The following is a 21961-nucleotide window of genomic DNA, read 5'->3' as shown; positions in this document are numbered from 1 at the left end:
TTTTTGTGCCTTTCTGAGAAATCGGCATATTTCTGAGATATAGAAGGATAAAAATAGACCACACACATGGGCGTAGAACTCAATGCCTATATTTTTGTATTTATCTTCACAACAACACGTATCTCATTCGAGTTTCCATCCCTAACATTTTAGGATTGTATTTTAGCCAGCTAGGAAAAGGACAAAAAAAAGGCATAGTCATTCGTGGTTTGCTATCCAGGATGTAGGTCAAGACTCGTGTTTAATCTCGCGGGCTATGCCTCACGGACGTTATTATAACTGTAGCGAAAGACTATCTCTCCGCAAGGAATGTAATAATGAAGTAGAAAAAAAATCAGATGACGAAAATATATATAAAGAAAGACGTTGAGAGAAATAAGAGAAAGCGGAGGTAGAAAATAAGCGTTCACCAATGAAAACAATGTATCTTTTTTGCTATGGGCAAAGAGAAAAGAAAAATATATTTTCTCTATGTTGTTTTTTAACAGTAAGTAGATCGTGCTTACCATTGAATTCTTCATCCGATACTATTTAGAGAAGTATTTTCCAGGTAAGACGTGTGCTGGAAAGTTTATTCCAGAAGTAACTTCTGTAGACTTTAAGCCATACATGCTCAACCCATGGCCAGCGGGCCAAAAAGTAGCCCTCGGAGTCGTTTGATTTGGCCCGCGTCAAATTAAAAAGCCACTCAAGTGGCCCAGGAAAGATTATCAAACTATTTAAGGGGCTCGCGGCACATTTCCAGATCATTCTAGCTGCCAACGGCACATATCAAAATCGCTGAAGCAACCCCATGCACATTTTCAAATCACTTCAGCGACCCGCGGCACACCTCCAGCTCACTCAAGTGGCTCGCGACACGTTTTCAAACCAATGAAGTGGCCTGCACTCTCCAAAAGGTTGATCACCTGTACTTTAAAAGAGATTTTAATTTTTCAAATTTGAATTAGTATGAACTATAATCGATAATTAAAAAAATAATTAATTAAATTAAAATTTTAATAAAAGATAATTCAAATCTGTGTGTCCTTGCTAGTAATTTTTTTAAAAAATACATAGAATTTCGGGAAATTAGATGTAAGTTTTGAACGCTGTTGGATGTTTGTTTTAATTTCAAAAGGAAAGGCAAAGGAGTGTCTCGGCCAGCCACAAGAAGAATCTCAGCAGGACAGATTCGAATCTTCCGTCTGGAGGAGGAAACAGTCAGGGAGCTGTAAGTTTTCCTGGAGCCTCGGAACTAGAAGTAAGATTATTTTGTTAGGAAATAATTGCGATGCTTCCGCCCGCTCCCTAAACACTCTCGACGAGGAACGCTTGGTCATGGCTGCGAGCTATTAACATAGTACGCACTATACAGCTGATAGTATTTCTACTAGATTAAGTGTTGCGTTTGTTTAGATATGCCTTGCTGCAGCTTATAGTAAATTAAAACTAGTCTAGTGTTTCTCAAATTGTGTTCTGTGAGGCCGATGTGCTTTGTGACTGCTTCGGCAACTTCTTCTATTGAAAACGATTATTCTAAAAACGTTAGTTTGATGTCAAAACTAAACAATTTTTATCAAACCGATAAAATCCGATGTTTATTAATTAGAAAAAAAGTATTTTTTTCGTTCATGAAAGGACTTGGTTTTTTTCTCCCGAAGGTGTGACTTTCCAAACTTAACTTACGTTAATTTCACCAGTTGAGAACATCAAGAAATAAAACATTTCAATAGATTCACACCAGCCCCTAAAAAGTTAAACAATTTTTTAAAAATTGTGAATCTTATCTGACATTGATATTAAAATATTTACGTTAGTAAGTAAAGTAGTTAGTTAAGTAAATACGTTTTTATTAAGAAGTCACCAACGAATAAGGTAAATATACGAAAAATTCGAAAACCCCTAATGCATTTCGACACACAACGGATGTCGTCTTCAGAGGAAAACGAATATTTAACCACTCTAACCACGTGGTCAGAATGTGAACTACGACGTTTGAAGTGAACAGACGTACTTTTTTCCGCTGAGAAACCGAGAGTTAAGATTTGGTATCCAACCCAAGTGGGATACTCTGTCAGCGTGATTAGTTCTTAAATATTTTTTTTTTCCTCTAAAGACGACACCCATTATGTGTCGAAATGCATTAGAATTTTTTGTATTTTTCGTATATTTGCCTTATTCGTTGGTGACTTCTTAATATCCTTGGGCAAAGTTGATCGCAGGGCCGTCATTTCAACTTTTTCCGGGGGGGGGGGGGCAAAGCACATGTACTCAATGTATGTATATATATACTAGGGGGCTCTGCCCCCCTGCCGCCTTTGGCGGCCAACCCCCCCCCCCCCCCACTTCTCTCCCGGACATATCTTGTTTATTTCGTCCCACTTCATCAGCGTGCTATGGAAAAGGGGAAAGGGACGTGTGAAAGCACCAGCATACTGAAGAAGCGAATTTTAATGAAAATAATAATAAAGCAACAAAAAACAAATGAGATTCATCAAGTATCCCCAGAAAACTTCCCCATGGGGGTCCCCAGATTCAATCGCTGAATTTCAGTGGGGCCCCACACTGGATATATCTTGGGCTACCGATGTGTTGCAAATTTTACAATGTTAAACCACAAAAATCAATGAGATACATTCAGGGGCACCGAATTACAACCTGCCAACATTTCCATGAAGCCCTGACCTGCAAGCTTGTCGGACACCCCCCTGTGAGAATTTTTCATTTTTATCAATTTTACAACGAATAAAATCCAGGGCCCCACATAGAGTAGCGGGGACACAATACGCAGATTTTTAGTGGGGCCCCAGACTGGCTATATCTCGGGTTTGGGCTGTGGCAAATTCTACAACAGAAAAGAATGAGATTCATCCAGGGCCCCCAAAATCAAACCTGTAAACATGGGGCCCCCCGACTTGGAAGCTTGTCGGTCATCCCCCGGTGCGAGTGCCATGAAAAATTTTCATTTGTATTCGTTTTACGAACAAATAAAATCCAGGGCCCCAAACAATTACCCGGGACACCAATTCGCATACTTTTGGTGGGGCCCCAGACTGGCTTTATCTCGGGCTTCCGCTGTTGCAAATTCTACAACAGAAAAGAATGAGATTCATCCAGGGCCCCCAAAATGAAACCTGTAAACATGGGCCCCGACTTGGAAGCTTGTCGGTCATCCCCCGGAGCGAGTGCCATGAAAAATTCCATTTGTATTCGTTTTACCAACGAATAAAATCCAGGGCCCCCAACCAATTACCCGGGACACCAATTCGCATACTTTTATTGGGGCCCCAGACTGGCTTTATCTCGGGCTTCGGCTGTTGCAAATTCTACAACAGAAAAGAATGAGATTCATCCAGGGCCCCCAAAATGAAACCTGTAAACATGGGCCCCGACTTGGAAGCTTGTCGGTCATCCCCCGGAGCGAGTGCCATGAAAAATTCCATTTGTATTCGTTTTACCAACGAATAAAATCCAGGGCCCCCAACCAATTACCCGGCACACCAATTCGCATACTTTTGGTGGTGCCCCAGACTGGCTTTATCTCGGGCTTCGGCTGTTGCAAATTCTACAACAGAAAAGAATGAGATTCATCCAGGGCCCCCAAAACGAAACCTGTAAACATGGGTCCCCCGACTTGGAAGCTTGTCGGTCATCCCCCGGAGCGAGTGCCATGAAAAATTTTCATTTGTATTCGTTTTACCAACGAATAAAATCCAGGGCCCCCAAAATGAAACCTTCTTCTTCTTCTTACCAGGCAGGGACCTGGCTCTGTCCCGCTAGGGATATTAGCCATTTACTCGGCAGAGTTGGTCCGTGCTGGAGAGTGCTGAAGGTGTCCGACCGGGAAGCCCTCGAGATACATTCGAAGGCCATCCGGTCCGGCACATCCAGCCCCCTTTCCTCTTTTTATCCATGATGAGGGCACTATCCAGTCCCCTCCCATCAAGCAGCCTAGCATTAGTGGTGTCCCTGTGGGCCGCTCGTTCCGACCTGATTTGATGCAATCCTGCCATCTGGCTCCTTACCAAGCTGTGGCTCCCGATGTTGCACATGCGCACCACCCAGCGAAGCCCTACCTCTCCAGAATTTCTTCATCATCAAATATCATATTTAACAATTAATTACAAAAATGTCAGGAACTGCTTCGCGAGCATTCGGCTCCTCGGGGCGCAGCGTTTCCTGTGTGCAGTTCATCTTCTGCCTCGCGACATTGTGCCACTTCGGGGGCAGATGATGTTGTCGGTGCTTGTCGTTTGCTTTCGTATCTAAGCTGAGAGTTGAAAACGTATCTTCGGATGTGTTGGAGGGCGGTTCACTGGCGATGTTGAGCGTCCTTTTATCACTTTATTCCTCCACCTCGTCTGAGTCTTCCTCTGACGAAGCGGCCATCGAGGGTGTTCTGTTACTTTGTGGACGAGCTTCTATAGGCATGTAGTCGTTTTGGTTATGTTCAAGAAGGCGTATAAGTTTTCCTATTTTCTCCGTGCGGTCTGCCCTTTTCAGAAGTTCCGCTCTCCATAAAGATATGTTTTCTTCTGAAGGCGCACCAAAATGTAACTCCTTTGTGAGGGGGCATTTTGTGGAGTAGTGCATGGGGGTGCCTTTTTCCCCGCACTTGCAGCTGTCGGTTGATCGAACATGAAATCTTTTGAGGTAGGCGGGAAAGGGCCCGTGCTCTGTAAGGTACAGGGTCATTCCCCTTGACCAGCCATTGTCACCAATCTTGACCTTCGGAAGGATCTGATAGATCTTTCTTCCTGTTTTGGTGTTGGTTTCCCACTGTTGTTGCCATTTTCGAAGCATGGTTTGCTTAAACTTGTTTTTAACCCATGCTCTGGGGAACGGGAGGTGGTGATCCACGGTTTCCTTCTTGGTGGCCTGTTTAGCCAGTGTGTCTGCCTCCTCGTTTCCCCAGTTGCCTTCGTGCGCCTTCACCCAGGAGAGCGAGATGTTTGAGCTATTAATAAGAATTCCTCTGATAATTCTGGCTGCTTCCGTTTTGGATAGCGGGTCAGCAATCGATTGAAGTGATGAGAGAGAATCCGTTATTATTCTGACTGGTCGATTCATCACTTGGGCCTTTTTGACTGCCTCCAGAATGGCATACATCTCTGCTTGGAAGACCGAGGTCTCGTTATTTAGTTTATGGGCCCATTTGTGTGTAATTTTCTGTTTTTCGATGATGACGAGAGCTGCCGCCGTGGCTTCATCCATTCTAGACCCGTCTGTGTAAATCTCTGTCTCTGTTGTTGGTTGCTCCTCTTTCAGACAGATTTGTCCCTGCTTGGTGCTGGTGGCTGGGTGGGCCGACCATCCTGTAGCCTTTTGGTCTATTTGTGAGGGCGTGACTATCCCGCAGCTTCTCTCCGGTCTGGCGGGTCTTTTAAGCCTGGTCAGCAGTCCTATCTTGGCTTCAAACTCTGTCCAGAGACTTAGTGGGGGGAGACCCGTGATCGTCTGAAGGGCGTTGGTCGGGGTCGTCGAATATGCTTTCGTGATGTATAGCAAGAAGCCCCTTTGCGTAGAATCCAGCTTCTTTTTGGCTTGTTGGGACAGTTTTTTCCCCCAGACTGGTGCCGCGTATGTGAGAATTCTTTGGATGACTGTGATGTATAATATTCGCCGCATTCTGCTGTTTATTCCCCAGTTTCTGCCCGCACAGCTGAGTAGAGTGGGGAGAATTCTATTGGCCTTGTCTCCTTGTTGCTGAATGTGGTCCACAAACGACATCTTTCCATCAATGTGTACTCCGAGGTATTTAAGTACCTTGGTTCTCTTTATTAGTGAGCCATTCATTCGGAGCGATATGGGGTTTTTGGAGGAGATCCATAAAAATTTGGATTTTTCCGTTGCCACCTCTAATCCATGTGCCTCCATCCAGTTATGTATTGTGTCGAGGACCCCCATAGCCCTTTTCCTTGTCTTTTCTTTGGTATGATCCGATACCAACACTGCAATATCATCAGCGAACGCTTGTATTCTGGTGTTGTTTGGCCACTTTGTTTTAAGTAGGCTGTCTATGACTGCGTTCCAAAGTGTTGGCCCGGAGCAAGAGCCTTGCGGGCAGCCCTTGGAAAGGTCGTGAGTGGCTAGTCCGTCTTGCGTCTGTATCGCAACTTTTCTTCCTTTCAACGTGTTGCATGCGATTTTGAAGAGTTGGTTTGAGATTGGCATATTGTTGAGTTTTTCTATGATTGTACTGTGTTTGATCGAGTTGAACGCGTCTTTGATATCTAATGAGATAAGCACTGTGTCGAGCATAGCATTTTTTCGTTTGCCGATTTCTTCTTTTATTTCAAGCAATGCGTGCTCAGTTGAGCGTCCCTGGCGGAATCCAAATTGTTTGTCGCTCCACCAGTTCTCTTTCTCGGTGTGGTATATGATACGTTGGGTTATGATCTTCTCCAGCGTTTTTCCGATAGTTGGAAGAAGATGTATTGCACGGAACGAGTGTATGTCCCTTGGATCCTTATCTTTCTTGAGGATAAGGAAAATCTTCCCCAACTTGAAGTGCTGAGGGAATACACTCAATTGAAAACATTTATTAAACATAGCGGGTAGGAATCCGGGGAACGTTCGGTTAATGGATTTGAGAAGTTTATTATTGATGTGGTCGTGGCCCGGTGCTTTCTTGTCATTGAAACGATTAATAACTCTAGATATTTCTGGTTTCGTAATCGGCCTTTCTCTGATTTTATTGTTCCTGGGGGTACTTAAAAGTTGTTCGAGATCGAGTTCCCTGGATGTGTTGCAAGCAGGAAACATCCTCTCCAGTTGGCGTTTTGCTGCGTCCATTATCGTGAGATTTTCTCCCTCCTCCATCATAAGTTGGGCTGGTCTTGCTTTTCTTTTTACTGTGCCTTTATATGTTGCACCATATGGATCCGATGCCTCCGTGCAAAACTTTTTCCATTGATCTCGTTTGGCTTTTTTAATCGCTTTTGTGTAAGCTGCTCTAGTTCTGTGGAATGTTTCCTTGGCCCTGATTTTTTCCTCGTCCTTGGCTTTGTTGTATCGTTTTTTGCTGGCCCGATATCGTTTCCTCATGATCTCGAGGTCTTGGCTCCACCATGGGGTGTGATCTTTTTCTGTCTCTCTGGAGACCTTTAGTGTCTCGTCCCCGATATTCTGGAGAATTTTGAAGGTTTCCTCTACTGTTTGCTCGAGTTCATTTTCGTTATTGGCCCTGTTGAATTTATGTGTCAGCCCCTTCACCTTTGGTTTTAGCTTTTTGAGAAAGTTTTCGATCCGCCTTCTTGAGTTTGAGAATTTTGTTATTGATTCTGTTTTGGGGCTATTGTGTACCTGAATGACTATGTATTTGTGTAGACCTGGGCTTGCTTCTTCGTGAATTTGCCACAAGATGCGGTCCAATATGGTATGTTCGTTTATAAGGGTGACGTCAGGGGACCCCGTTTTTCCATCGTGGCTGTATGTGATTCCTCCGTCATTGAGAATCGTTAGGTTAGAGGATCTTATAAAATCCAGGAGTTTTGAGCCCCTGGGTTTAGTTTTTTTGTATCCAAACACCGTGTGGGGTCCATTGAGATCTGCACAGATGATGGTCGGTGTGGTGCCAGCTCTTCTTATTACTGTGTGGAGTTCATTTGTCGTGTCTTTTAGTTTATCGTATGGGGACGAGTAAGCTGATGAAAATATGTACTCTCGATTCGTGAGGCTGGTCTTGATGGTTACACTGTTCTCTGACGTTGCGAACGTTGTTCCTTGAATTCTGTTGTTTGGGATCAAGATAGCAGCTTTCTTGTTGATCGAGGTCCACTGTGCCCATTTTTGTGGGAATCCTTTCAGTGTTCCGTCGTCTCTGACACCCCAGGGCTCCTGCAGTAGAACCATGTCTATTTTTTGTTCTTGAATAAATTTAATCAGAAGATGAGTGACTGGCTCACTCCTGTCACAATTATATTGAAGCAGTTTAGTGCTCTGTTGGTTCATTTTTTGTGTTTTTCTTTCGTTTAGATATGTAGTTGTTTTAGCAGCGGTGTGTTGTGGACGATATTGCGAGATGGTATTTCAATTTGAAATTGTTTGAGATCTCTCGACTGATGGCGTTGGCGAAGATTGGGCTCGAGCACACTATTTGTATGCCGTCGTTGGTCATTTTGGTGTTAAGAATGTACTTATCGAGTTTTGAGTACGCCATTTGTTCGATGAGGTCTCGTCTCGTTCTCTGCGTGTTGATACGTTCCAAAAAGAAAGTTTGGAGTGTGAAGCTTGACCTTTGTGAGATGGCTTGAGCGAAGGTTTTGTGCTGGGTGATTGACGCACTCCTTCGGAGTGTGTGTGGAAGTTGGTTGTGTTCTTTAATTTGATCTCTGTCAATCTCTTTAAATCTTTGTTGATTATTCCTTCTTGGAAAAGTCTGCCTCATGTATCTCTGTATATGAGAGCCTGCGATGTGTTGCCTTCGTTGCCAAGTGTCCGGGTTTCCCATACGTTTGTTACCTCCCTGTTCATAGCCGCTTCTGCTATCATGTACTGGGAGGTTATGATTGAAGTAGGTCCTATTCTTTCTTCTTCTAGTATTTACTGTGTTCCAACCTTCTTCTGTTGTTCCCTCTATCTGTTCCACTGTGCGTTCTGTGGTCGATGATGCAATGGTGATTTTGAGTGGGGCGTATTGGGCGTTATTTCGAGTGGTCTGTTGTACCTGTCCTCTTCCATTGCTGTTCGCAGTTGTCTTGGTGATTCGCCTCTGGGGTCCTGTGGTTTCTCCGTTCTCTCCCTCTCCAGATTCTCTCACTTCAGGTCTCTGAGGGTTCGCTTCTTCGGGGATGCTGGTGGAAATTTCCTCCTCTGTCTTGTCAGTTTGGTCGACAGTGGGGCAAGTGTCCTGTGTGTCGCTGGGGTCATCTTTAGTGCCTTCATTTTGTGCCGATGGTCCGTTCTGCTCGTTTGTTTCGGTCTGGCAAGCGGTCGATCTTGCTACTTTCAGTGTTGCCTCGGCCCATAGAAGGATAATATCTAACAGTTTGTCCGCTCTACGGCGTTCGTGGGTGGGCACGCTGTATTTTCGTCGTTCGTTCGGACCGGTGCTGTAGTGCAGGGTGACTCTCACCCGTCTTATCATTTCAGCTATGTTTATAACTCCGTATTTTTTCTTTATAATTTCATGTTCTTTTAGAATCTTCTCAATGTAGGCGGGATCTTCCGCATCTGCATCTATATAATTTTTTGGAGTCTCGTCCCCGTTGACCCGGTTTGTTGGTATATCAATATCTGAGTCGGAGATGTCTGTGTCCTCTTCCAGTGTGGTGTCCCTCTTTCTCCGCTCAGGGCCCGATGTTCTTTTTCGTTGCGGCGCTCCGGGGGTAGATGTCTGGGGGGGCTGTGGGGTCGTCTGTTCCCTGTCACCCTTAGCCCTCAATGCTTTCTTTCCCTGTCTCGTAATCCTGGTTGTTCCCTGTTTTGCATTGTCTGTTTTTACCAGGTATGCACTCTTCGAGTATTTTTCGGGCTGCTCATTGAAGAGGTCTAGAACATCCTCGAGTCCTGCTTCTCCTGATAGCTCGAAATCGTCTTCAATTCCTCCGCCGAAGAACCTGGAGATCTTCTCTCCGTTTGGGTTATCGTTTTCTTCAGCGGTTGTATCACGATCAGGAATGCGGCAGCATTTCTGCAGCAGGTCCTCGATGATTTGTGCTACTGCTTGGGAATCTTCTTCTTTCGTGAGGCTTGTTTCCACACTTGGGGGTTCCCCGCTGTTGGTTTGTTCCATGGCTAATGGTTGTGTATTGATTGTTTGTTCCTGTTCTCTGCTCTCCGTTTGCGTCTCTTTGTTGCATTGTTCTTTGCGACTTTTTATTTCTTCGGTAGGGATGATGCGATCTGCGGGTTCTCCTTTGCTCTGTCTTTCTGCTCGGTCTGCTCTGATTTTAAGGGTTCGAATGAGGAGCTTTAGTAGGTTGAGGTCTTGCGTTTTCAGTTTGTTAAGTCTCTTGATAGGCTTGTTGTCACCTTTCCGTTGCGTAGGAGACACCAAGGTATTCCAAATATGCTTGAAGATAGTGGCGTTGTCGAGATACTCAGTTTCTGGGGAGTCAGGTGGGGTGGTCTTCTCTGTGCTTCTTTGTAGTTCCGGCTCATCTCTTTCTGGCGCATGTTTGGTGCTACATCCGGTTTCGGTAGCACTGTTGTTTCTGCTGGTGTCCGGGTCTTTGGTGTTCCCGGGTTTTGGACTGATCATTACCCAGTGTCTTGCGGTAATTGGTTGCGTAACACTAGGGTTCTTATTGCGCTGGCTAGCCAATAGTGCTATTTTTGCACCACGCGAATATGTTTTATGAGATGGGGGAAGCACAATTTCTCGCGTTGCGGTGGAGGTCCTGGGATCGCCGATCGTATTTGCCGATCGTATGACTGTTGAAGGCTTCGTACGGGTGCGAGGAGGGGGTGTCTTCTTTTCTGCTCCAGACGGAGAGGAAGTTGCTTGGTCCATCGCTAGATGAGAGTCGTGTTTGTTTGTCCGAAGAGATAAATGACAGTTTATGTCCCACAGAAGATTGTGGTGGTATTGTCGTTATCTAGTATTCGACAACTCGTAGATTGTGCACTGTTGTGTACAGGGAGACTCGTCAGATGTCTCAGAATCAGTTCGCGGATGGAGTTGCTACTATACTGCTCGAGGCGTGTTGAAAACTCGAAAATCTATGAAGACAGTGGGAAAGTTCCCACCAAAGCGTATTAAAGACGTATTATTGATACGCTATGGCTCCCACTTCAAAAACACAGGCGACCGTTATTCTTATTTTCACGTAGGTACTGTGAAGAAGGGATACGGGACGAAAAACGGGACGGTGTGAGGAATATGGAAAGACACGTAACCGTGATAGCCCGTACACTATGAATGAAGTGTTGTTGAAAAGAAGAAAACATTCGTACATGTGTTGAGAGAGAGACCATTCGTTAACAAATCTCTGCTTTGGAAGCGAACTCAAGACGATTGTTGTGTCCCGGAAGAAAAGAGACTGTCCTGAGGAATTGAGGATATATGGCAAAAGGGTGAGTTGTTTATCAAGCAGGCTTTGGGCCAAGTCGTAATACGATGCGTGTGGGCTTTATTGTCCGCCAGTCAGGTTCTCTCTCCCTCTCCTATTGTATTGCTCTTCTTCCCCACCGTATTGTCCTCGGGGAAGGGGAATGTGTGATTCTTTCTTTATCAATAGACCGGACAGGAAGTACACACGAAAATGGCGCAGAGTTGAATTTTTTTTTTTTTTTTTTTTTTTTAAATTGAAATTACTCGCGAAAAATTCACTTTTAACAGTATATTGCCTTTATTCACCTTATAACGGTCACAGCGATACCAAACACCTTGATATTCTGTCCGTAGGGAGATGTGATCCGAGGTTTACCAATATCAATAATTTTCCGGCGGCGGCGGCAATTTTGCTCGATGTACGAGAGAGAAATGGAGATCGAATGGATCAAATGTATAAATTCGCAAAGTTAAGCGGCTATAAAGTTGAGCAAGCTTACCGTGTTCCGTCTGTTTATTGAAATAAAAAGAGAAAAATCCCTCTGTTGGTTGAAGCGTCGTTATAAGCAAAACACTGTTCGTTCACAAACACATTTTCGAGCGTCTAAATGAAACCTGTAAACATGGGGCCCCCGACTTGGAAGCTTGTCGGTCATCCCCCGGAGCGAGTGCCATGAAAAATGTCCATTTGTATTCGTTTTACCAACGAATATAATCCAGGGCCCCCAACCAATTACCCGGGACACCAATTCGCATACTTTTGGTGGGGCCCCAGACTGGCTTTATCTCGGGCTTCCGCTGTTGCGAATTCTACAACAGAAAAGAATGAGATTCATCCAGGGCCCCCAAAACGAAACCTGTAAACATAGGGCCCCCGACTTGGAAGCTTGTCGGTCATCCCCCGGAGCGAGTGCCATGAAAAATTTTCATTTGTATTCGTTTTACCAACGAATAAAATCCAGGGCCCCCAAAATGAAACCTGTAAACATGGGGCCCCCGACTTGGAAGCTTGTCGGTCATCCCCCGGAGCGAGTGCCATGAAAAATGTCCATTTGTATTCGTTTTACCAACGAATATAATCCAGGGCCCCCAACCAATTACGCGGGACACCAATTCGCATACTTTTGGTGGGGCCCCAGACTGGCTTTATCTCGGTCTTCCGCTGTTGCGAATTCTACTACAGAAAAGAATGAGATTCGTCCAGGGCCCCAAAATGAAACCTGTAAACATGGGGCCCCCGACTTGGAAGCTTGTCGGTCATCCCCCGGAGCGAGTGCCATGAAAAATTTTCATTTGTATTTGTTTTACCAACGAATAAAATCCAGGGCCCCCAACCAATTACCCGGGACACCAATTCGCATACTTTTGGTGGGGCCCCAGACTGGCTTTATCTCGGTCTTCCGCTGTTGCGAATTCTACTATAGAAAAGAATGAGATTCGTCCAGGGCCCCAAAATGAAACCTGTAAACATAGGGCCCCCGACTTGGAAGCTTGTCGGTCATCCCCCGGAGCGAGTGCCATGAAAAATTTTCATTTGTATTTGTTTTACCAACGAATAAAATCCAGGGCCCCCAACCAATTACCCGGGACACCAATTCGCATACTTTTGGTGGGGCCCCAGACTGGCTTTACCTCGGGCTTCGGCTGTTGCGAATTCTACAACAGAAAAGAATGAGATTCGTCCAGGGCCCCAAAATGAAACCTGTAAACATGGGGCCCCCGACTTGGAAGCTTGTCGGTCATCCCCCGGAGCGAGTGCCATGAAAAATTCCATTTGTATTCGTTTTACCAACGAATAAAATCCAGGGCCCCCAACCAATTACCCGGGACACCAATTCGCATACTTTTATTGGGGCCCCAGACTGGCTTTATCTCGGCCTTCGGCTGTTGCAAATTCTACAACAGAAAAGAATGAGATTCATCCAGGGCCCCCAAAATGAAACCTGTAAACATTGGCCCCGACTTGGAAGCTTGTCGGTCATCCCCCGGAGCGAGTGCCATGAAAAATTCCATTTGTATTCGTTTTACCAACGAATAAAATCCAGGGCCCCCAACCAATTACCCGGGACACCAATTCGCATACTTTTGGTGGGGCCCCAGACTGGCTTTATCTCGGGCTTCGGCTGTTGCAAATTCTACAACAGAAAAGAATGAGATTCATCCAGGGCCCCCAAAACGAAACCTGTAAACATAGGGCCCCCGACTTGGAAGCTTGTCGGTCATCCCCCGGAGCGAGTGCCATGAAAAATTTTCATTTGTATTCGTTTTACCAACGAATAAAATCCAGGGCCCCCAAAATGAAACCTGTAAACATGGGGCCCCCGACTTGGAAGCTTGTCGGTCATCCCCCGGAGCGAGTGCCATGAAAAATGTCCATTTGTATTCGTTTTACCAACGAATAAAATCCAGGGCCCCCAACCAATTACCCGGGACACCAATTCGCATACTTTTATTGGGGCCCCAGACTGGCTTTATCTCGGGCTTCGGCTGTTGCAAATTCTACAACAGAAAAGAATGAGATTCATCCAGGGCCCCCAAAATGAAACCTGTAAACATGGGCCCCGACTTGGAAGCTTGTCGGTCATCCCCCGGAGCGAGTGCCATGAAAAATTCCATTTGTGTTCGTTTTACCAACGAATAAAATCCAGGGCCCCCAACCAATTACCCGGGACACCAATTCGCATACTTTTATTGGGGCCCCAGACTGGCTTTATCTCGGGCTTCGGCTGTTGCAAATTCTACAACAGAAAAGAATGAGATTCATCCAGGGCCCCCAAAACGAAACCTGTAAACATGGGTCCCCCGACTTGGAAGCTTGTCGGTCATCCCCCGGAGCGAGTGCCATGAAAAATTTTCATTTGTATTCGTTTTACCAACGAATAAAATCCAGGGCCCCCAAAATGAAACCTGTAAACATGGGGCCCCCGACTTGGAAGCTTGTCGGTCATCCCCCGGAGCGAGTGCCATGAAAAATGTCCATTTGTATTCGTTTTACCAACGAATATAATCCAGGGCCCCCAACCAATTACCCGGGACACCAATTCGCATACTTTTGGTGGGGCCCCAGACTGGCTTTATCTCGGGCTTCCGCTGTTGCGAATTCTACAACAGAAAAGAATGAGATTCATCCAGGGCCCCCAAAACGAAACCTGTAAACATAGGGCCCCCGACTTGGAAGCTTGTCGGTCATCCCCCGGAGCGAGTGCCATGAAAAATTTTCATTTGTATTCGTTTTACCAACGAATAAAATCCAGGGCCCCCAAAATGAAACCTGTAAACATGGGGCCCCCGACTTGGAAGCTTGTCGGTCATCCCCCGGAGCGAGTGCCATGAAAAATGTCCATTTGTATTCGTTTTACCAACGAATAAAATCCAGGGCCCCCAACCAATTACCCGGGACACAAATTCGCATACTTTTATTGGGGCCCCAGACTGGCTTTATCTCGGGCTTCGGCTGTTGCAAATTCTACAACAGAAAAGAATGAGATTCATCCAGGGCCCCCAAAATGAAACCTGTAAACATGGGCCCCGACTTGGAAGCTTGTCGGTCATCCCCGGAGCGAGTGCCATGAAAAATTCCATTTGTATTCGTTTTACCAACGAATAAAATCCAGGGCCCCCAACCAATTACCCGGGACACCAATTCGCATACTTTTGGTGGGGCCCCAGACTGGCTTTATCTCGGGCTTCGGCTGTTGCAAATTCTACAACAGAAAAGAATGAGATTCATCCAGGGCCCCCAAAATGAAACCTGTAAACATAGGGCCCCCAACTTGGAAGCTTGTCGGTCATCCGCCGGAGCGAGTGCCATGAAAAATTCCATTTGTATTAGTTTTACCAACGAATAAAATCCAGGGCCCCCAACCAATTACCCGGCACACCAATTCGCATACTTTTGGTGGTGCCCCAGACTGGCTTTATCTCGGGCTTCGGCTGTTGCAAATTCTACAACAGAAAAGAATGAGATTCATCCAGGGCCCCCAAAACGAAACATGTAAACATGGGTCCCCCGACTTGGAAGCTTGTCGGTCATCCCCCGGAGCGAGTGCCATGAAAAATTTTCATTTGTATTCGTTTTACCAACGAATAAAATCCAGGGCCCCCAAAATGAAACCTGTAAACATGGGGCCCCCGACTTGGAAGCTTGTCGGTCATCCCCCGGAGCGAGTGCCATGAAAAATGTCCATTTGTATTCGTTTTACCAACGAATAAAATCCAGGGCCCCCAACCAATTACCCGGGACACCAATTCGCATACTTTTGGTGGGGCCCCAGACTGGCTTTATCTCGGTCTTCCGCTGTTGCGAATTCTACTACAGAAAAGAATGAGATTCGTCCAGGGCCCCAAAATGAAACCTGTAAACATAGGGCCCCCGACTTGGAAGCTTGTCGGTCATCCCCCGGAGCGAGTGCCATGAAAAATTCCATTTGTATTCGTTTTACCAACGAATAAAATCCAGGGCCCCCAACCAATTACCCGGGACACCAATTCGCATACTTTTATTGGGGCCCCAGACTGGCTTTATCTCGGCCTTCGGCTGTTGCAAATTCTACAACAGAAAAGAATGAGATTCATCCAGGGCCCCCAAAATGAAACCTGTAAACATTGGCCCCGACTTGGAAGCTTGTCGGTCATCCCCCGGAGCGAGTGCCATGAAAAATTCCATTTGTATTCGTTTTACCAACGAATAAAATCCAGGGCCCCCAACCAATTACCCGGGACACCAATTCGCATACTTTTGGTGGGGCCCCAGACTGGCTTTATCTCGGGCTTCGGCTGTTGCAAATTCTACAACAGAAAAGAATGAGATTCATCCAGGGCCCCCAAAACGAAACCTGTAAACATAGGGCCCCCGACTTGGAAGCTTGTCGGTCATCCCCCGGAGCGAGTGCCATGAAAAATTTTCATTTGTATTCGTTTTACCAACGAATAAAATCCAGGGCCCCCAAAATGAAACCTGTAAACATGGGGCCCCCGACTTGGAAGCTTGTCGGTCATCCCCCGGAGCGAGTGCCATGAAAAATGTCCATTTGTATTCGTTTTACCAACGAATAAAATCCAGGGCCCCCAACCAATTACCCGGGACACCAATTCGCATACTTTTATTGGGGCCCCAGACTGGCTTTATCTCGGGCTTCGGCTGTTGCAAATTCTACAACAGAAAAGAATGAGATTCATCCAGGGCCCCCAAAATGAAACCTGTAAACATGGGCCCCGACTTGGAAGCTTGTCGGTCATCCCCCGGAGCGAGTGCCATGAAAAATTCCATTTGTGTTCGTTTTACCAACGAATAAAATCCAGGGCCCCCAACCAATTACCCGGGACACCAATTCGCATACTTTTATTGGGGCCCCAGACTGGCTTTATCTCGGGCTTCGGCTGTTGCAAATTCTACAACAGAAAAGAATGAGATTCATCCAGGGCCCCCAAAACGAAACCTGTAAACATGGGTCCCCCGACTTGGAAGCTTGTCGGTCATCCCCCGGAGCGAGTGCCATGAAAAATTTTCATTTGTATTCGTTTTACCAACGAATAAAATCCAGGGCCCCCAAAATGAAACCTGTAAACATGGGGCCCCCGACTTGGAAGCTTGTCGGTCATCCCCCGGAGCGAGTGCCATGAAAAATGTCCATTTGTATTCGTTTTACCAACGAATATAATCCAGGGCCCCCAACCAATTACCCGGGACACCAATTCGCATACTTTTGGTGGGGCCCCAGACTGGCTTTATCTCGGGCTTCCGCTGTTGCGAATTCTACAACAGAAAAGAATGAGATTCATCCAGGGCCCCCAAAACGAAACCTGTAAACATAGGGCCCCCGACTTGGAAGCTTGTCGGTCATCCCCCGGAGCGAGTGCCATGAAAAATTTTCATTTGTATTCGTTTTACCAACGAATAAAATCCAGGGCCCCCAAAATGAAACCTGTAAACATGGGGCCCCCGACTTGGAAGCTTGTCGGTCATCCCCCGGAGCGAGTGCCATGAAAAATGTCCATTTGTATTCGTTTTACCAACGAATAAAATCCAGGGCCCCCAACCAATTACCCGGGACACAAATTCGCATACTTTTATTGGGGCCCCAGACTGGCTTTATCTCGGGCTTCGGCTGTTGCAAATTCTACAACAGAAAAGAATGAGATTCATCCAGGGCCCCCAAAATGAAACCTGTAAACATGGGCCCCGACTTGGAAGCTTGTCGGTCATCCCCGGAGCGAGTGCCATGAAAAATTCCATTTGTATTCGTTTTACCAACGAATAAAATCCAGGGCCCCCAACCAATTACCCGGGACACCAATTCGCATACTTTTGGTGGGGCCCCAGACTGGCTTTATCTCGGGCTTCGGCTGTTGCAAATTCTACAACAGAAAAGAATGAGATTCATCCAGGGCCCCCAAAATGAAACCTGTAAACATAGGGCCCCCAACTTGGAAGCTTGTCGGTCATCCGCCGGAGCGAGTGCCATGAAAAATTCCATTTGTATTAGTTTTACCAACGAATAAAATCCAGGGCCCCCAACCAATTACCCGGCACACCAATTCGCATACTTTTGGTGGTGCCCCAGACTGGCTTTATCTCGGGCTTCGGCTGTTGCAAATTCTACAACAGAAAAGAATGAGATTCATCCAGGGCCCCCAAAACGAAACCTGTAAACATGGGTCCCCCGACTTGGAAGCTTGTCGGTCATCCCCCGGAGCGAGTGCCATGAAAAATTTTCATTTGTATTCGTTTTACCAACGAATAAAATCCAGGGCCCCCAAAATGAAACCTGTAAACATGGGGCCCCCGACTTGGAAGCTTGTCGGTCATCCCCCGGAGCGAGTGCCATGAAAAATGTCCATTTGTATTCGTTTTACCAACGAATAAAATCCAGGGCCCCCAACCAATTACCCGGGACACCAATTCGCATACTTTTGGTGGGGCCCCAGACTGGCTTTATCTCGGTCTTCCGCTGTTGCGAATTCTACTACAGAAAAGAATGAGATTCGTCCAGGGCCCCAAAATGAAACCTGTAAACATAGGGCCCCCGACTTGGAAGCTTGTCGGTCATCCCCCGGAGCGAGTGCCATGAAAAATTCCATTTGTATTCGTTTTACCAACGAATAAAATCCAGGGCCCCCAACCAATTACCCGGGACACCAATTCGCATACTTTTGGTGGGGCCCCAGACTGGCTTTATCTCGGGCTTCGGCTGTTGCAAATTCTACAACAGAAAAGAATGAGATTCATCCAGGGCCCCCAAAACGAAACCTGTAAACATAGGGCCCCCGACTTGGAAGCTTGTCGGTCATCCCCCGGAGCGAGTGCCATGAAAAATTTTCATTTGTATTCGTTTTACCAACGAATAAAATCCAGGGCCCCCAAAATGAAACCTGTAAACATGGGGCCCCCGACTTGGAAGCTTGTCGGTCATCCCCCGGAGCGAGTGCCATGAAAAATGTCCATTTGTATTCGTTTTACCAACGAATAAAATCCAGGGCCCCCAACCAATTACCCGGGACACCAATTCGCATACTTTTATTGGGGCCCCAGACTGGCTTTATCTCGGGCTTCGGCTGTTGCAAATTCTACAACAGAAAAGAATGAGATTCATCCAGGGCCCCCAAAATGAAACCTGTAAACATGGGCCCCGACTTGGAAGCTTGTCGGTCATCCCCCGGAGCGAGTGCCATGAAAAATTCCATTTGTGTTCGTTTTACCAACGAATAAAATCCAGGGCCCCCAACCAATTACCCGGGACACCAATTCGCATACTTTTGGTGGGGCCCCAGACTGGCTTTATCTCGGGCTTCGGCTGTTGCAAATTCTACAACAGAAAAGAATGAGATTCATCCAGGGCCCCCAAAATGAAACCTGTAAACATAGGGCCCCCAACTTGGAAGCTTGTCGGTCATCCGCCGGAGCGAGTGCCATGAAAAATTCCATTTGTATTCGTTTTACCAACGAATAAAATCCAGGGCCCCCAACCAATTACCCGGCACACCAATTCGCATACTTTTGGTGGTGCCCCAGACTGGCTTTATCTCGGGCTTCGGCTGTTGCAAATTCTACAACAGAAAAGAATGAGATTCATCCAGGGCCCCCAAAACGAAACCTGTAAACATGGGTCCCCCGACTTGGAAGCTTGTCGGTCATCCCCCGGAGCGAGTGCCATGAAAAATTTTCATTTGTATTCGTTTTACCAACGAATAAAATCCAGGGCCCCCAAAATGAAACCTGTAAACATGGGGCCCCCGACTTGGAAGCTTGTCGGTCATCCCCCGGAGCGAGTGCCATGAAAAATGTCCATTTGTATTCGTTTTACCAACGAATATAATCCAGGGCCCCCAACCAATTACCCGGGACACCAATTCGCATACTTTTGGTGGGGCCCCAGACTGGCTTTATCTCGGGCTTCCGCTGTTGCGAATTCTACAACAGAAAAGAATGAGATTCATCCAGGGCCCCCAAAACGAAACCTGTAAACATAGGGCCCCCGACTTGGAAGCTTGTCGGTCATCCCCCGGAGCGAGTGCCATGAAAAATTTTCATTTGTATTCGTTTTACCAACGAATAAAATCCAGGGCCCCCAAAATGAAACCTGTAAACATGGGGCCCCCGACTTGGAAGCTTGTCGGTCATCCCCCGGAGCGAGTGCCATGAAAAATGTCCATTTGTATTCGTTTTACCAACGAATAAAATCCAGGGCCCCCAACCAATTACCCGGGACACAAATTCGCATACTTTTATTGGGGCCCCAGACTGGCTTTATCTCGGGCTTCGGCTGTTGCAAATTCTACAACAGAAAAGAATGAGATTCATCCAGGGCCCCCAAAATGAAACCTGTAAACATGGGCCCCGACTTGGAAGCTTGTCGGTCATCCCCCGGAGCGAGTGCCATGAAAAATTCCATTTGTATTCGTTTTACCAACGAATAAAATCCAGGGCCCCCAACCAATTACCCGGGACACCAATTCGCATACTTTTGGTGGGGCCCCAGACTGGCTTTATCTCGGGCTTCGGCTGTTGCAAATTCTACAACAGAAAAGAATGAGATTCATCCAGGGCCCCCAAAATGAAACCTGTAAACATAGGGCCCCCAACTTGGAAGCTTGTCGGTCATCCGCCGGAGCGAGTGCCATGAAAAATTCCATTTGTATTCGTTTTACCAACGAATAAAATCCAGGGCCCCCAACCAATTACCCGGCACACCAATTCGCATACTTTTGGTGGTGCCCCAGACTGGCTTTATCTCGGGCTTCGGCTGTTGCAAATTCTACAACAGAAAAGAATGAGATTCATCCAGGGCCCCCAAAACGAAACCTGTAAACATGGGTCCCCCGACTTGGAAGCTTGTCGGTCATCCCCCGGAGCGAGTGCCATGAAAAATTTTCATTTGTATTCGTTTTACCAACGAATAAAATCCAGGGCCCCCAAAATGAAACCTGTAAACATGGGGCCCCCGACTTGGAAGCTTGTCGGTCATCCCCCGGAGCGAGTGCCATGAAAAATGTCCATTTGTATTCGTTTTACCAACGAATAAAATCCAGGGCCCCCAACCAATTACCCGGGACACCAATTCGCATACTTTTGGTGGGGCCCCAGACTGGCTTTATCTCGGTCTTCCGCTGTTGCGAATTCTACTACAGAAAAGAATGAGATTCGTCCAGGGCCCCAAAATGAAACCTGTAAACATAGGGCCCCCGACTTGGAAGCTTGTCGGTCATCCCCCGGAGCGAGTGCCATGAAAAATTTTCATTTGTATTTGTTTTACCAACGAATAAAATCCAGGGCCCCCAACCAATTACCCGGGACACCAATTCGCATACTTTTGGTGGTGCCCCAGACTGGCTTTATCTCGGGCTTCGGCTGTTGCAAATTCTACAACAGAAAAGAATGAGATTCATCCAGGGCCCCCAAAACGAAACCTGTAAACATAGGGCCCCCGACTTGGAAGCTTGTCGGTCATCCCCCGGAGCGAGTGCCATGAAAAATTTTCATTTGTATTCGTTTTACCAACGAATAAAATCCAGGGCCCCCAAAATGAAACCTGTAAACATGGGGCCCCCGACTTGGAAGCTTGTCGGTCATCCCCCGGAGCGAGTGCCATGAAAAATGTCCATTTGTATTCGTTTTACCAACGAATATAATCCAGGGCCCCCAACCAATTACCCGGGACACCAATTCGCATACTTTTGGTGGGGCCCCAGACTGGCTTTATCTCGGGCTTCCGCTGTTGCGAATTCTACAACAGAAAAGAATGAGATTCATCCAGGGCCCCCAAAACGAAACCTGTAAACATAGGGCCCCCGACTTGGAAGCTTGTCGGTCATCCCCCGGAGCGAGTGCCATGAAAAATTTTCATTTGTATTCGTTTTACCAACGAATAAAATCCAGGGCCCCCAAAATGAAACCTGTAAACATGGGAGCCCCGACTTGGAAGCTTGTCGGTCATCCCCCGGAGCGAGTGCCATGAAAAATGTCCATTTGTATTCGTTTTACCAACGAATAAAATCCAGGGCCCCCAACCAATTACCCGGGACACAAATTCGCATACTTTTATTGGGGCCCCAGACTGGCTTTATCTCGGGCTTCGGCTGTTGCAAATTCTACAACAGAAAAGAATGAGATTCATCCAGGGCCCCCAAAATGAAACCTGTAAACATAGGGCCCCCAACTTGGAAGCTTGTCGGTCATCCGCCGGAGCGAGTGCCATGAAAAATTCCATTTGTATTCGTTTTACCAACGAATAAAATCCAGGGCCCCCAACCAATTACCCGGCACACCAATTCGCATACTTTTGGTGGTGCCCCAGACTGGCTTTATCTCGGGCTTCGGCTGTTGCAAATTCTACAACAGAAAAGAATGAGATTCATCCAGGGCCCCCAAAACGAAACCTGTAAACATGGGTCCCCCGACTTGGAAGCTTGTCGGTCATCCCCCGGAGCGAGTGCCATGAAAAATTTTCATTTGTATTCGTTTTACCAACGAATAAAATCCAGGGC

The 21961-nt window shown here is 46.6% G+C and overlaps 1 protein-coding gene across 6 annotated transcripts in view; it reads left to right on the top strand.

Annotated features, from left to right (window-relative positions):
• Dgk (diacyl glycerol kinase 1) overlaps positions 1 to 21961 on the top strand; it is a 283957-nt gene that overhangs the window by 197681 nt on the left and 64315 nt on the right. For 4 of the 6 annotated variants that reach the window (XM_089236591.1, XM_089236592.1, XM_089236590.1 and 1 more), the window contains exon 16: positions 1121 to 1243. In XM_089236591.1, coding sequence (XP_089092717.1) covers positions 1121 to 1243 — 123 coding nt within the window. The remainder of the gene's footprint in view (positions 1 to 1120; positions 1244 to 21961) is intronic. The other 2 variants (XM_089236594.1, XM_089236593.1) reach the window with 1 other exon arrangement.

The sequence above is a fragment of the Pholcus phalangioides genome, unplaced genomic scaffold (genome assembly GCF_987345545.1).
Source record: "Pholcus phalangioides strain wild (caught in Gottingen) unplaced genomic scaffold, Ppha-v1.0 ptg000009l_1, whole genome shotgun sequence".
Taxonomy (NCBI): Eukaryota; Metazoa; Arthropoda; class Arachnida; order Araneae; family Pholcidae; genus Pholcus; species Pholcus phalangioides.
Note: the sequence above shows the minus strand (reverse complement) of the source record. Positions and strands in the feature narration are given on the sequence as shown.